Raw genomic sequence first — 16138 nt, 5'->3', positions numbered from 1 at the left:
ACGCCATGTGGTCTCCTCTAGGGCAGGCGGGAATCAGACTCATGCGGAAGTGGCTTTAGCTTCGAACTGCATTTTTAGGGGTTATTATCATAAATATTGGAACTAGGATAACTAACTTAAAGCATAAATTTCATAGATCAGGTTTTTGGTTTTGAGTGTTGCATACAAAGAAAGCACTGATCACATCTATGGTGAACAATAAATGCCAAAGCTGAATTCTGTTTGAGAAAGATATTCATCTGGGCTATACATGAATAATCAAAACAGAGCAGAACTTCCCAATGAATTTTTGTTTGGGAGTAAGTAAAATACAACAAAACTCTCTATGTTCAGGAAATTATTAACAGAATAATGTTAGGGGTACAAAGGATTTATATTTTGTATTTAAGATCCACTAGGCACTTTTCTAATCTGATGGAAGTACTCAGTGCTGAGTCTACAGACAGACATTTGCACTCTGGAAAATTCTAAAGTACACTCTCACTCATGTGAAGTAGTGAAAAGCAGAAGAGCTATATACATGTTAACACAATTGCAATAGACTTAAATCAGTCTTGACCAGGGAAATTGTATAAACTGATCTAAGAATGGCTCAATTTTCTGGGTATTCTCAACCTATTCGTTGATATAAGGATAAGCCTTCCACATTATATTCTACCTATGCCTTAGACTCAAGTTATAGCTTCACAGACGAAATATCTACTCGCAATTTCCCTAACAGGAAAATTAACAGCTACTTCAAAGCAACATATCAAAAATTAACCTCTTCTTTTGCTTCTGGAAACCAGTTTTCCTCCTGCTTGTATTCCCATCCTCACTGAACACAACGCCACTTACTTGTTTGATCAAGTCACAAATCTACAAGGGTCTAGTGATATCCCACTCTCTCACTAACCCCATACCCACATTATTGAGGTTCTTACTAACTCTGTCTTCAAACACATTGCTGGGATAGCCACTTTAGCTCTTGCCAGGCTAATTCCAGCCCTTCCCTCTTATCTGTCCAGCAGAATCCTATTTAGTATTACCCCTGGCCACCACTCTGGATTCACCAGTGACAGATGGAGGACCTGAAAGAAGCTGCTGAGGGGAGCAGTGGGAGAGAGAGAAGAGGTCTAATTGCCATCTACCTGCACCTCCTGCACCACCAGGTCCACAATTACCTTTTTAATTCAGTCTTCACTGGCCATATCAATCCACTTTCTACCTTGAAAATAGGACATATGTACTGTTTTGCATGGAATGCTTTTTTCTGGCGTTGCTTCCTTCTCATCACTCCCATGTCACCTCATCCTACAACCAGACCTGGAAATGTGGTTAGATGAGGAAAGTAATTGCTCTCAGTTGTGATGCTAGTTTTCTAGTCACTGGGAATCTTTTCACAGTTTCTCATAGCAAATGTCATTCTTATTGATGTCTATTCAGGTCCTGCATCATATTGAGGAATTGCTGGCACCAAGTTGGTGTACAACCCGAGAGTATTGGTTATAACAGTAGAACAAGAAATACAGTGATGGACTATGGAAATGTCTGGTAACCTGCTGGTAGTGATCAGAAAACTTCAAAGTGCTCTGTCATAAAAGTCTACCAAAATAGACTTTGGTACTAACTTGTTTAATCATAAACCTACGAAAAAGTACCTGCCAGGAAAACATTTCATTTATTGATTCAACAAATATTTGCTGACTGCATGAATGAACTAGTGGTAAGTGAACTCTGAGGCATATGTAAACAAGAAGCGTCTATTGAGGAACAAGCCTTGAGGAACAAATATAATACTTGAAACAATAGCTTTTCCATTGTTTTCAGAGTAGCATAATTTGGACTGCTCTGGCCCTTTGTATTCAACTGAAGACCTAAGGTATGGACAAGAATATAAGCAAATGAATTTTGTACCAGAATATTGTGTCTCTTCATTTCTTCTGATTCTCCAGAAACACAACTACGTTGCCACTGAGAAATGATTTTGATTTTGGTTCAACCATCCATTTGTGTCTACTTTATGATTAAACTGGAGGGCTCCATGGTACACAATTGTTGCCTCTGTGAAGTAAAGAGACATCTTATCTTTTATAGACAGCGACTTTATCAGCAACATGTACAGATTTAAGCAATATTTCCATTTACACTTAAAATCAGTAGTATCAGGGGCCCTCCCTGGTGGCAAACAGGTGAAAGCACAGCACTATGAAGCTATCCACCACCACTGCAGCACAAGTTGGATCCCAGCCAAAGAGCTACCCACATGGCACAGCAGACCTCTCCCGCTGCTTCCCCGAGTAGTGTATTTAAGTATATGTGGCTGTTCTACTCCCCACTTCATCTCTGGTGAATCCTCTCACCACTTGCACCTCTGGCATGTACCCCCAGTTCCCTACTTGCACCTCTGCATGTACTTGTTCTTTAAAGGACAAATAAAAAAATCTTTAAAAAATCAGTATAATTGAAGATTCAGCATAAATTTGCATTTTTATTAATGAAAGCAAAGTGTGTAGAGAGAAACTAGGGAAAGATTTTATTTTACCATAACCCTTTCCTTCACTTGCCTTTTCTACTGCACAGACCCATAACATTAGCCATACTCAAAAAGAGTGTTTTCAGCCACCAAAAAATCTTTTTTTTAGTTAAAGATCCAGTCCATTAAATATATGAGTGCTAACTTTACCTACTGTGAAGCTCCCCCTTTTCCAACTGTGTCCTGGAAGAGTAGGGATTTTTTGGTTTCACTCTTCCCCTGTCAGCCTTCTTATGAGATTTTCAGCCTTCTTATGAGCACTCTAATCATCAAAGTGATTGTCAGAGAGATATAAATGGTGGCCACTAAGAGGCTGAAAGGACTTTGACTGAGACTCTGTGATCTGCCTTGGATCTTTGTGGCTTGATGGATACTGAATATTTATCCTTAGAGAGTTCCTGTGGGAATATGCATCAATCCCTCCTATGTCATGGTGATGCTTGTCCAGTCCTTGGCCATTACAATTCCTAGCCCAAATTTTGGACATCTGGCAGCCCACCCTCACATGACTGGATTTCTGAGATCCAGGGAACCCTCCTCAGCGCCCCCAGCTTCAGCTCTCTCTTGGCTCCAATCCCCACTGACTATGTGGCTGGGGTGTTTGGGGCCAGGTACGTGGTTGGTGCTGGCCTGTTTATTTCCTCATCCTGACCCTTTTCACTCCACTGGCAGCTGATACTGGGGTGACCTTGCTCATTGTCCTTCGTGTTGTCCAAGGCATAGCCCAGGTACAAAGGTGTCTGCTAAGTATGAGTAGAATATGGTTTCCAAAGTGACTTCAGATACTAAAAAGGGAACTGATTTTTCACAGATCATGGATCAAATGCCCTCCCACACACAGGAAAGGACTCAGCTCATCATCATATCTCAATCAGGTAACTGCCACCTTACCTGCATAAGCTACATCACCATTACTCAGCTACTAAGGGAAGGAAAGGAATTTAAGTAGGTCGTCTGGATTTCAGCTTATACCATTAACCCTGTGAACTCAGCTTTGTGGAGTTTCAGTCTGTGAGAGGCAGAGACTGACCTTCTCATGAGAAATAACCTGACTTCTTCTGCAGGAGTCTTACTGGGAAGCTTCGTCATCCTGTCCGTTGGCGGCCTCGTCGGCGACACCATTGGGTGGCCTTATGTCTTCTATATCTTCGGTGAGTTTGTGCTCTTCCCTCTCAGAATGTTGTTTTATGACAGAGAAAACGCTGGGTGTGCTTTCTTGTCCAAGTCATCTACAGTTAGTCAAATCCTAATAGATATAGGTATTTATTTGATAACTGTAGTGTAGAGCTCATCATGTGTGACTGCAGAGTCATATTTAAGTTTAGGGAACCTGAGTCTGTAGCCAAAATAACCTGAAGACTCAGAGGCACCAACACATCCATCTGCTTATAAATTCAATATAAAAAGGACCCAGTTGGATTGCTTCATAAACTATTGAAAATATTATCTTGGTAGGAATACATCTTTTGTTAGGCTTATTTATTTAACATGTTGTAAAATTCTGCAAACGAAAATGTGTGAATGTGCCATAATCATAGATAAGATACTGATTGCAGTAGAGAGAGAACCATCCAAAGGAGGATTTAGAGCACTTTAGACCACGAGCGGCTCAGGAGTGGGTGAAGTACACAGAGACAGAAAGCTTTCAAAGCCACACTGAGTATTCTGGAGGCAGTCTTCTCCAACTTTGCAATTATGTACATCTACTTTTGACTAATGTATGAGGTTCTATACTTTAACATATTTTTTGAAATCCTATGTGCAGCCTGGTTAATCTAGTGGGACCTAAAGTTTCACTCTTGGTGACAGCATTAAAGGATGGTGCTCTTAAAAGTTCATGAGATTTTTTTAAAAATCAGGTCATGTTTCTGGAAGACAATATGTTAAGTGTGATCACCATGGCACATGAATCTACCAATGTCCTGTTTAGAAATTTAAAAAGAACCGCAACAAAAATATTCAAGCAATGGCAGTAGCCTCTGTGCTCATGGCTTTGAGAAACAGCAACAGCATGTTTGAGACAGGAACTCACTTGCTACCAACGAGTCTGTTCATATCCTACATATTCAGTGTGCACCAGAGATCATTTTCTTATTAATCCCTCCACACTATTTTAAGTTTCTTAGTCCCATGAGTTTTTCCCACCCTAATTTTGATCCTGTTCCCCTCTTTTCCCCTGTAGAATGTCTCTGGTTTATAGTTATTGATTTTCATTTTTACTTTATTACAATTGCTTTTTTACCCTGATCCCTTACATTCCTGCTATGAGTGAAACCATTGGTATTTTTCTTTTTCTTTCTGATTTATTTCATTAAGTATGATCCCTTCTAGCACTATCCATATTGTTGCAAAAGGCATGAGTTTATCTTTTATGATTGGTGAGTAATATTCCTTTGTGTATATGTACCACATCTTTTTAATCCAATCATCTATTTTTTTGGTCATTTGGGTTGATTCCACATCTTCCCTATTGTAAATAAAGCAGCAATAAACAGAGGGTGCTGGTGTCCTTTTTAATCAGTGTTTTTGTGTCCTTTGGGTAGGTACCTAGGAGTGGGATTGCTGGGTCATATGAAGTTCCATCATATGAAGCTCCATTTTTAGCAGTTTGAGAAACCTCCAAACAACTTTTCATCATGGTTGAAAGAGTTTGCATTCCCACCAGCAGTGCAGGAGAGTTCCTTTTTCTCCATATCCTCACCAACATTTGTTGTTGCTTGTTATTTTAATATTGCATTAATTAATTAATATGCCATTTGCATTTCCTTTGTGGAAAAGTATCTTTTTAGTTCTGCTAATTTTCTATGGGGTTGTTCACTTTTTCTTTGTTTTTAGTTTCATCAGCTCATTGTATATCTTTGTGATCAGTCCTTTATCATTAATATTGTGTGTAAAAATTTTCTCCCAAACAGTTAGATGTTTCTTTGTTTTGGTTACTGTCTCTTTTGCTGTATAGAAGCTCTTTAATTTGATGTAGTCCCAGCTGTTTATCCTTTACTTCACTATCCTTGCTTTGGGTGATGTATCTTTAAATAAGCTACTGAGGTATATTTCATGTAGTATTTTGCCAGTATTTTCTTCTATATATTTTATGGGTTCGGGGCTTCTATCTAGTTCTTTAATCCATTTTGACTTGGTTTTTATGTGTGGTATGTGGTCGTAATCTAGCTTCTTCTTCTTCTTTTTTTTTTTTTCATGTAGCAACCCAGTTTTCCTTTGGCTAGTTTTTTTTTAATACATGTCATTCTCACTGGTGTGAGATGGTATCTCATTGTGGTATGATTTGTATTTCCCTCATTACAAGTGACATTGGACATTTTTCATATCCCTGTTGGTCATTTGCATTATCTCTTAGAGAATTGTCTTTTTAGGTCTTCTGCCCATTTTTTTGATGGAGCCGTTCAATTTGTTTTTGTTGAGTTTTATCAGCTCTTTGTAGATCTTTGCAATCAGTCCCTCATCATTAGTATTGTGTGTAAAAATTTTCTCCCAATCAAGGGTTGTCTATTTGTTTTGGTTAATGTATCTCTTGCTGTATAGAAGCTCTTTAATTGGATGTAGTCCCAGGTGTTTTTCCTTCCTTTCACTTTCTTTGCTTTTGGGGATGTGTCTTCAAAGATGTCACTGAGGTATATGTCATGTAGTGTTTCTCCATATTTTCTTCTCTGTATTTTGTGCATTCAGGTCTTAGGTCTAGTTCTTCAGTGTTTTCTGAGTTTTTTGTGCAGGATGTGCTTTCCCAACACCAAATGTCAAGAGACCCGCCTCATAGCCCTCAGAATAATTCCAGTAAGTCTCATGATCCTAATGGTCTCAATTTACTCATCCATAAAATGAACAGCTTAGACTAGGTGAGAGTGAAAATTTCATTGTTTGGTTCATGTAAGTCAAAGGTTGGTCTCCCTTTCCATTTTCTGTATTAGCATTTAAAACAGAAGCCGAATTGACAATAATGGGTAGAGCATTTTAAAATCCCTTAAAGTATAAAAAGACAGAAAAAGATGAAACATCTTGCTCTTATTTCTTTTCCCAAATCCTTTGTCTCCCTACACATGAAGTTTTTTTTTATGAGTTTTTCATAACTTTTCCCATTGTCCCTTTATGAAAATATAAGCTTATACAAATGTATATTCTACTATTCTACTAAATTTTTTTTTAAATCTTTACATATGATTTTTCCTTTACTATAAATTCTGTGTTCACATTACTGGCACATTGTACAAACTGTTGTTTCTTTAAACATCTTTTTTCCAGGTTTTTTTTTTTTTTTTTTTTTTTTTTTCTGAGGAAGAATTAGTTCTTCTTTTCCTCAAGTTGAATTTGATAAATCTTTTACCATAAGCATTAATATTATATTGACTCATACCAGTAATATGGAATTTGTGTTCGAGGGATGAGCACATAATGTATAATCACAGCTCTAGAAACTCACACCATAGCTCAGTCTATGTTGCTATGGCGGTGATGACATGCCCCTCACTCATCTCTCCCCCAGAGTGGGATCATGTCAGCTCTGCCTCTTGTTGCCGCCTTTCCCAACTTTATCCTTGGAGGTCACCTGGCTGGTTTTCTCCTCTCCAGAAAAATCCCTAGACTCAAACTTTCAGGAAACTCTTCACTGCCTTTGGTAAGCACTGAGCTGGACAGAGGGTGGGTGCCTCCTGTTGACTGGGTTTGTCTCCTATCGGGGTTCTCGACTGGACTCTACATGCCCTTGCCCTGGGCGAAATCCAGCCACAGCACCACCATGCCCTCTTGGTACTAAGTCCCACCTTCCACAACTTTTGTGCAGTAGGAGTCTTTCTCAACATGGCGGATATTGCTCTTCGGTAGGGACTCTTGCTTTTCCTCCTAGAGACTCAGTTCTGGTCCAGTGGCTTAGACCTGCTCTGATAGATGGATCAAATATAAGTGTCACCTGACACGGGTCACAGGAATTGTCAGTTCCAGATCCAGAATTGAACTAATTCCTGTGGAGACCCAAATTGCTCTACCATATTAAACTTAATTTTTTCAGTGAAACAGGCATAGACAGTGACCACACTCACAGTCCAATGAGAGGAGACACCCAGTGATCTTCTGGCTGTGGGGCATCAGTTAGCAGATAGCCTGGGCCCCTGAAGGACTTGGGAGAGTCCACAAGCCTTGCTCATGTAAGGCATTGCAGGCAAAAGGTGGGGGACAGCAAGAGGAACACTTAGCTCTGATATAGGTCAGTATCATGGGTCAATGAACTTTCACTAATACTCCCAGGTTCCTTTCACAGTCAAAACAAACAAACAAACAAACAAAACTATCCTCAGATAATGGGAAGCATTGGTGGGATATACCTTGTTCTCAGGGCAGTCACGTATTTTGTATAACCATAGGAGAGAGATATATTATACACAAAACCTGCATTTTGAGAGACCAGTCTCCATAGCAGAGTCCAAAGAACATAAGACAGCTACATGGTCCTAATCTGTATATTTTGCATAAACAGTGTTAAGAAGTTAGTACAGGAGACCCCTTGGAAGTCTCTGAACCCAGTACAGGATCTTACTATCCCAATGAGGACATGACATTCAAGTTTGGGCGATGGTCAGCCCAGCCATAGGCTCCTCAAAGATAAGCACAGAGTTGCAACAGATGAGCTGAGAGTCACCTTTTATTGCAATGGGTGTCCTTTTTGTCTCTGTCTCTCTCTCTCAGGTACAGTGCCTTTCTCAAGGGACTGTCACAAGTGTTTTCTTTCCTTGCCGGAGCCATCTCTCCCACTGTTAGTGGATATTTCATCAATCAGGTGAGAAAATGTTCTCATGAAATTATCATAGGCTGAATCTGTATTGTCACCAAATAGAAGTTAGACTGAGAGTATTTTTATGCCTTCCTCAATGAGGCTTTCACAGCCTGTGAAACCCAAGCTTCACAGAGAAGGGAAGTGATCACGGATTCAAGTGTGGAGTTCAGGAGAAGGCATGAATTTTGAGTTCATACTTTCTGAGATTTTAGAAGATGCATTTCTCATGCTACTCAGCAAGCTTCTACACACTATTCTTGAAATTCCTTGTAATGACAAAAGAAATTGCATGACAAAGCATTTCCTTTATGGAATTACATTTTATCTCTTGACTTTATGTTCCTTCTTGGCCCATTCCTTGAAGAGATGTAGAGTGACTTATTGAGAGGGCCTAGGCCTGGGTATTGTAGAGCATCATGGTTTAAGCACCTGTCAATTGTGCAAATGGGTTATGAGCGTCCACTCATTCTTTTCACCAATCCCAAGGAATGAGGATGACACAATGGAAGTGGTGAAAAGTAAGTCAAACCTTACAGTCTCCTTAGTTACTTGGTTTACAGCGTGTGGTTCAGAGATATAGGATCTCCACTTACATATCATTTTTTATCACATTCACAATCAAAACATCTGTTGTCCTCTACTATAGTCCAATATGACCATTTTAGTTCTACTTATAATCTTTGATAAGTAACCTTCTTATGGATGTAGTATTGTTTTACGACATCATTGATGGCTTAGAGGGTTAGACTCTCAAGCAACCTGACAGGCTTAACCCAAGGATCTTTATTTTCTTTAGCAATCGCTGGTTGAACATCTCTGGCCACTAGGTGGCGAGCTGTCCTCATCTAGTTACTCGTTTGGCTGCCTTGCTGCGTCATCATTTTCGTGGCTGTCTCTTCTTTGGCTTTGAATGTTTTAGGCTGTTTTCCAGCTCAGAAGACCAGCATGTTTGTGGGTAATGACACAAGGGCCAGTGCCTGCCACTTTACCAGAGCGGCCAACATCTTCCTACAGAGTCTGCCTGGCTCATCAGTGGCTCCTGTAGGTGGCAGTTGAAGGATTCAGGTGCCAGACTCGAAAGAGCTTCTCATGTTTCCTCAAAACTTTCAAAGAAATCAGCACTCTTCAGCTTCTTTGTGGGAGCAGTTTTGGATTTTGGACCAATTTTCTCTCCTGTAAAAGAAATTCAAGTTTTATAAGATTATTTCCCCATTTCTTAAAGCTCTGTTTATGTCTCATGAGCTGTCCCTCATACATTAATTCCTCACATTCTGACTTTCCCATTCCTTAGCTTTTGATTGGGACAAAGCATTATTAATTTATCTTGCTTAGAAAACTACAACCCCAGCTCTCCAGGAGAAGTTCCAGTTTTTTTTTTGTTTTTTTTTTTTTGTTTGTTTTTTTTTAGGAAATCTACTGGATGCTGAAAGATTTTTTTTTTTTAAAGATTTATTTGTGCATACAGAACTGGGGTACAGGCCAGAGGCTCAGGGGCGGTGAGAGGCTTCACCAGAGACAGAGTGGGGAACAGAACAGGCAGATAGACGAAGTACACTGCTGAGGGGAGCAGCGGGCGGGTCAGGAGAGGTCTGCCACACCATGTGGTCACCTCCGGGGCAGGCGGGAATTGAACTCATGCGAAGCGGCTTTAGATTCTCAGTGCTGTGCTTTAACCCGCTGCGCCACCAGGGAGGGCCATGGATGCTGAAAGATTTTAGGAATTCTTTATATAGTTCTTAGTTAATTCTAAGGGCTACAGTCTGAGATTTAGTGACTTTTCCTATTATTGGGTGTGGACTTTTCAGGAATGCAGTAATAATTACTGCGCTTTTATTCATTTCTCTTCCTGGGGTCTGGAGGAGGAGGAGGGTAAAGGAGAGCTGCCCAGCCTGGTAGTCATCAACAATGAGAGGGTGGTGCTGAGGGACTGGCAGCTGGCTCTGTTCAGCAGAGCTATTTCTGTTCATTATAACATTTTTAATATCAATACTGACATCCAACAATGGTGGATGTCTTAATTCTAGAAGACACGCCCTTATCATTTCTTCTCTGGAAATGTGTAGGTATCATTTGAAATATCTATCCCATTAGCCAGTTGTAGTTTTGAGGAGCTCTTCTAGCTGTACCAATAAATGAACTAATTTGAGAATTCGTGAGTGCCACACTTGTCCTCTTCAAAGGAATGTACCACTTAGCTAATTCCTTCCACTAAGGGGACAATCGCCAGTATTCCCTCCATAACTGGTGCCCATCAACTGTGCAAGGGTGTTAATTGGGGTGCGTCACCTGCCACTCCTGCTTTACTGGGTTTTGACGTCTCATGTCCCACAGTGGAAAGCAAGGTTGCCTGGCTGGCTTTCCAGCTGACTTTATTTGGGATCCATGTGCACCTGGAGCCTGGCTTCATTGGTGTGACCCAGGGCATGTCTGGCCTTTACCTGTCTTGGTTGACCCACAAAGTGCTCCAGTCAATTGTAGGAGCTCAGAGTGCAGAGTCCAACCCTCATGTAAAACACCCTCACCCCTGCCCCAGATGAGCACAAAGATGTGTGAAAGGCTTCCCCTGGAGAACACTCACTAGTCACCACAGCATTAGTCTCAGCAACCTCTGCACGGTCTCTCCTCATGTAGACACATTGAACATGAGGGTCAGAGGGAGCATTTGGCCTTTCCTTGTGAGGCAGCCAAGGTGGCTACTATTATTTGCTATATTCTGAGCTAAGTTTTATCTTTCCAACTGAGACAGTACACCCATATCCACCCCAAGGGATAATCCTGCCTTTACCTGTTTTCAGTGGGACTGGACTTTTTTTTTTTTTTTGGTGGTACTTTTAAAATTTTTTCATATATCTATTTACATTATTGTTCATTTTATAACAATGTTTACTTTCCCTCCCTCTCCCGTCATCCCCATAGCGCCCCACATTCCTCCCTCCTTCTGATCTCTCTCTTCCCCCTCCCCTGTAGGATCTCTCTGGCTTATAATTGTCTGTTTTTGTATTGTTTCGTTGTGTTTTGTATTGTAATAAAAATACACTTTTCTCCCCTGTCTTATTTGGTTCTCTTAATTCCTCCTATAAGTGAAGCCATTTGATATTTTTCTTTTTTCTTTATCTAGTTTTGGGTGTTTGGGTTGTTTCTAGGATTTACCTATTGTAAGTAATGCTGAGATAAACATAGGGGTGCATGTATCTTTTTGAATAAATGTTTTTGTGTCCTTTAAGTAGATTCATAGTAGTGGGATTGATGGGTCATATTGTAGTTCCATTTTTAGTAGTCTGAGGAATCTCCATACAGCTTTTCATAGTGGTTGGACCAGTTTACATTCCCACCAGCAATGTAGGAGAGTTCCTTTTTCACCCCATCCTTGCCAACATTTGTTGTTGTTAGTTTTTTTTACATGTACCATTCTAATTTGTGTGAGGTGGTATCTCATTGTGGTTTTGATTTTCATTTCCCTGATTATGAGGGATGTTGAACATTTTTTCATTTGTCTGTTGGCCATTTGCAATTCCTATTTAGATAAGTGTGTTTTAAGTTCTTCTGCCCATTTCTTGACTGGGTTGTTTGTTTTGTTCTCATTGATTCGAGTGAGCTCTTTGTATATCTTTGTGATCAGATTTTTTCCCAGTCAACAGGGTGTCTCTTTGTCTTGGTTAATATGTGTTTTGCTGTGCAGAAGCTTTTCAGTTTGATGTTGTCCCATGTGTTTATCTTTTCTTTCATTGTCTTTGCTTTGGGTGAAGTCTTTAAATAAGGTATTGAGATATATGTCTTGTAATGTTTCCCTCTATGTATTTTATGGTTTTAGGTCTATGCTCAAAGGTTTTATCCACTTTGAGTTGATTTTCATGCATGGTGTGAGGTAGTGGTCTAGTTTTGTATTTTTGTTTATGTTAGTCCAGTTTTCCCAGCACCATTTGTTAAACAAACATCCTTGTTCCATAGCATATTTTTGGCTCCTTTTTCAAAGATTAATTATCCATATAGATGTGGATTTATTTCTAGACTTTCTGTTCAGTTCCATTGGTCTGTGTTTCTGTTTTTGTTCCAGTACCACACTGTTTTAATTATTATGGCTTTGTAGTATAGACTGAAGTTTGGAAGTGTGATACCTCCATTTTCTTTTGTTTTCACCAGTAGAGCTTTGGCTATACTTGGATTTCTGTAGTTCTATATGAATTTCATCAGTGTTTATTTTATTTCTTTGACGAATGCCATTGATACTTTTATTGGAGTAGTGTTGAATCTGTAAATTACTTTTGGTAGGACGGCCATTTTAATAATGTATCTAATCCATGAGCAGGGGATAGTTTTCCATTTCTTTGTGTTTTCTTCTACTTCTTTTAATAATGTCTTATAATTTTCTTTGTATAGGTCCTTACATCTTTTGTTAGGTTTATCTGTAAGTATTTGATTTTTTGTTTGTTTCAATTTTAAAAGGGATGGTTTTCTTGATTTCTTCTGCTTCAGAATGATTGTTTGTGTATAGGAAAACTACTGATTTTTGTGTGTTGATTTTTATCCTGCTTCTTTGTTGAACTGGTTGATTATTTTGAGTACTTCTTCTGTGGAGTTTTTAGGGTTTTATCTCTATATTATCATATCATATCATAGCAAACAGTGATAGTTTTACTTTTTCTTTCCCTATGTGAACTCCTTGTATGACTTTTCCTTGCCTTATTGCTCTGGCTAGGACTTCCAGTATTATACTGAAGAGGAGCAGGGAGAGTGGACATCCTTGTCTTGTTCCTGATCTCAGTGAAAAAGCCTTCACTTTGCACCATTGAGAATAATATGGCTGTGGCATTGTTAGATATGGCTCTTATCATCTTAAGGTATGTTCCTTCTATCCCTAGAATTTCAAGGACCTTCATCAGAAATGGATGTTGAAATTTGTCAAAAGCTTTTTCAGCATCTATTGATATGATCGTGTGGTTTTTAATTTTCTTTTTGTTGATGTGTTAGATGACATTTATTGATTTTTATATGTTGAACATTCGTGTGCCCCTGGGATGAATCCCACTTGATTGTGGTGTATTATCTCTTGGATGCATTGTTGGATTTTGTTGGTAAGGATTTAGTTTAGTTGGGATGATTGGCCTGTCACGTTCATTTTGTTGTGATGTCTTTTGTTTTGATATTAATATAATACTAGCTTCATAGAATGTATTTGTTAGTGCTCCTTCTTTTTCTATTTTTTGAAAGAGCTTGTGTAGGATAGCTACTAATTTATTTCTGAATGTTTGGTAGAATTCATCTGAAGCTGTCTGGTCCTGGGCTTTTATTTTGGGGAGTGAGTAAATTACTCCTTCAATTTCACTACACATACTTGGTCTGTTGAGATGTTCTATTTTTTCTTTATTAGCTTTGGATGTTGATACCATTCTAGGAATTTTTCCATCTCTTCTAGGTTGTTGAATTTGTTCATATATAGATGTTCATAGAAGTCACTGATTATTCTTTTGATTTCATTGGAATATGTTGTGATTTCTCCTTCACTTATGAGTCTATTAATCTGTGCTTTCTCTCATTTTTTCTGGGTGGAGGTTTGTCTAATTCATTTATTTTTTCAAAAAACCAACCACTGGTTTCATTTATCTTTTGAATTGTTTTTTCAATTTCTAATTCATGTATTGCTCTGTTCATTTTTATTATTTCCTTTCTTCTACTGGATTTAGAGTATTTTTTTGTTGTTCTTTTTCTAGTTCTGTGATGTGTGAGATTAGGTCTCTTTGATCTCTTTCTTGTTTTTTGATGTGGGCCTCTATTGCTATATATTTTCCTCTTATTACTGCATCCCATATATTCTGGAATTTGGTGTGTTCGTTGACACTAAACTCGAAGTATTTACAAGTTTATGCCCAAGCAGAGAATGTGCTGCCTGATCTGGGACACAGATGCTCAGAAAGCTCAAGGATTGTCACCAAGGCTGGAGTCAAATGACCTCTGTCTCTATGAGCTGCAAGAGTTCGGATAGAAGTGAAGACTTTTCCTCTGCACCCTGTTCAAGTGTTCTGGCAAAGTGTCTGAGATACATGAGGTGCCAGGTCTGATTTAAGAAAATGGAATGAAGCACAATAAGGAATTAACACTGAACATTCATGCCCAGCAATAGCTTCCAGAGAACTTTGGAAAAGCTCTCCAAATTCTGAGCCTCACGACGAATTTTATAGTTTGCCAGGATAGAAAATCTGATATTTTCAAGGATTCTTCTAGAGAAGTATAATCAGGCATCCTGTTAATATTTTATTTTATGTTGTCTGTGCATTAAGGCAATCAACAACTTATGTTCAAATCTCCCGTGTCTAGTTAGAGACATATATTGTAGGAACTGATAGTTTTCTTTTCCAGGAAATAGTTTTTTTTGTTGTTGTTGTTCCTGAATTAGTTTTTTTTTTAAAATCAGGCCAATCAGCTGTTGCCCTAGGCTGTGTCCCTTAGATTAAACCAGGATGAAGATTTCCCTAAGAGAGTCCTAAGAATCTTATTGATAATAGCTTTTGTGTGAACACATTTCTCTGCACTGTCACATAATATCATTTTGTAAGATTCCTGAGGTTTTCCACCATTAAGTCATAACTATGGTGAAGAATAGAGAGAAAATATATTCCTCATTTTTTGGGAGGAATCAAGTCCTTTCCTTTGTTTTTTTTTGTTTGTTTGTTTGTTTGATTGTTTGCTTGTTTTTTCCATGGTGGTGATAGGTATAGTATCTGCATTGGAAAGAGAAAACTTTGCTCAGAATTTAAATGTTCAACTATTGAGAACAGCCTTTTGTAAAGCCAGAGTCCCTTCTTGTCACTGATGAACACAAGTGGAAATGGAAATTTAAAATGGAAATTTTCAAACTGACATCGTTCTCCTGTTTGTTACTTGTTCACTCATATATTAACTCATTATCTATTAAATTATTTGTTGAACATTATCATATGCTGTATATCGTGTAAGTGAGTAAAATCAGCAAATTCCTTGTTGTTGAGAAGCTCGCGTTTTAGAGAAGTAGCCAATGGAAAGTGAGGAAGTGAGTGAACTACAGAGTGCATTGAATGCTAGAGTGAGTGTTAAGAAAGGAGGAACAAGGGAGTGGAAAGAGCCCAGAGAAGGGGTGAATTTCATTGAAGTGATAGTGAAGAGAACAAGCAAGGAATCAGTCAAATAGCTCTTTGGGGAGGAATATTCCAGCAGAGGGGAACACTCCTGCAAAGTTCTGGAAAGAGCAGAGCTGGAAGTGGGAACAGGACAGGACACCAAGCCTTTCTCAACCAAAAGGGAAAGACTAGGCCCTACTAACCTGTACTTCCTCACCCCCAGGACCCAGAGTTTGGTTGGAGAAATGTCTTCTTCATTGCAGCTGCTGTTGACATAGCAGGCCTGGTCATCTACCTCATCCTGGGAAGAGCCGAAGTCCAAGACTGGGCATCTGGTCAACATTCCCCCACATCTCAGCAAGCCTAGGGACGCCTCATATCCTGTGGCTAGTCGTGCATTACCTGCCTGCGTGGACCTTCCCCTTTGGGGCCTGCGTGAGGGGCTAGCACCCACTGAACTGACTTGCTGCCAGTATCTGGCCAGGGAATCTGGCTGTGTAACACGGGAGTCCTGTCTGGCTATCTACAGGGAAGGAGCAGGGAAAGACTATTATCAACTCTGTGTTCCTGAAAGAATAGGTGGGTCTGAATTTCCATACCTATGTTACAGCAGACATAGGTGAACCGACAGAATATGCTTAGTGAAATAGTAACAAAAAAGAAATACCATAAAATTTCACTCATACGTGGTGCATTAAGAAACAAAAACAAATAAACTAAATAAAACAGAAAACCATATAGTATGTAATAGTG

The 16138-nt window shown here is 39.2% G+C and overlaps 1 protein-coding gene across 1 annotated transcript in view; it reads left to right on the top strand.

Moving 5' to 3' along the window:
- LOC101629338 (probable small intestine urate exporter) overlaps positions 1-15752 on the top strand; it is a 37612-nt gene extending 21860 nt beyond the window's left edge. Inside the window, exons 11-12 of the mRNA XM_012732928.1 lie at positions 8207-8297; positions 15609-15752. Coding sequence (XP_012588382.1) covers positions 8207-8297; positions 15609-15752 — 235 coding nt within the window. The remainder of the gene's footprint in view (positions 1-8206; positions 8298-15608) is intronic.
- Positions 15753-16138: the final 386 nt, after the last annotated feature.

Source organism: Condylura cristata, unplaced genomic scaffold (genome assembly GCF_000260355.1).
Source record: "Condylura cristata isolate star-nosed mole 26May11 unplaced genomic scaffold, ConCri1.0 scaffold00037, whole genome shotgun sequence".
In the NCBI taxonomy this organism is placed as follows: Eukaryota; Metazoa; Chordata; class Mammalia; order Eulipotyphla; family Talpidae; genus Condylura; species Condylura cristata.
The sequence above is the reverse complement of the archived record's forward strand: the minus strand, read 5'-3'. Positions and strand labels throughout refer to the sequence as shown.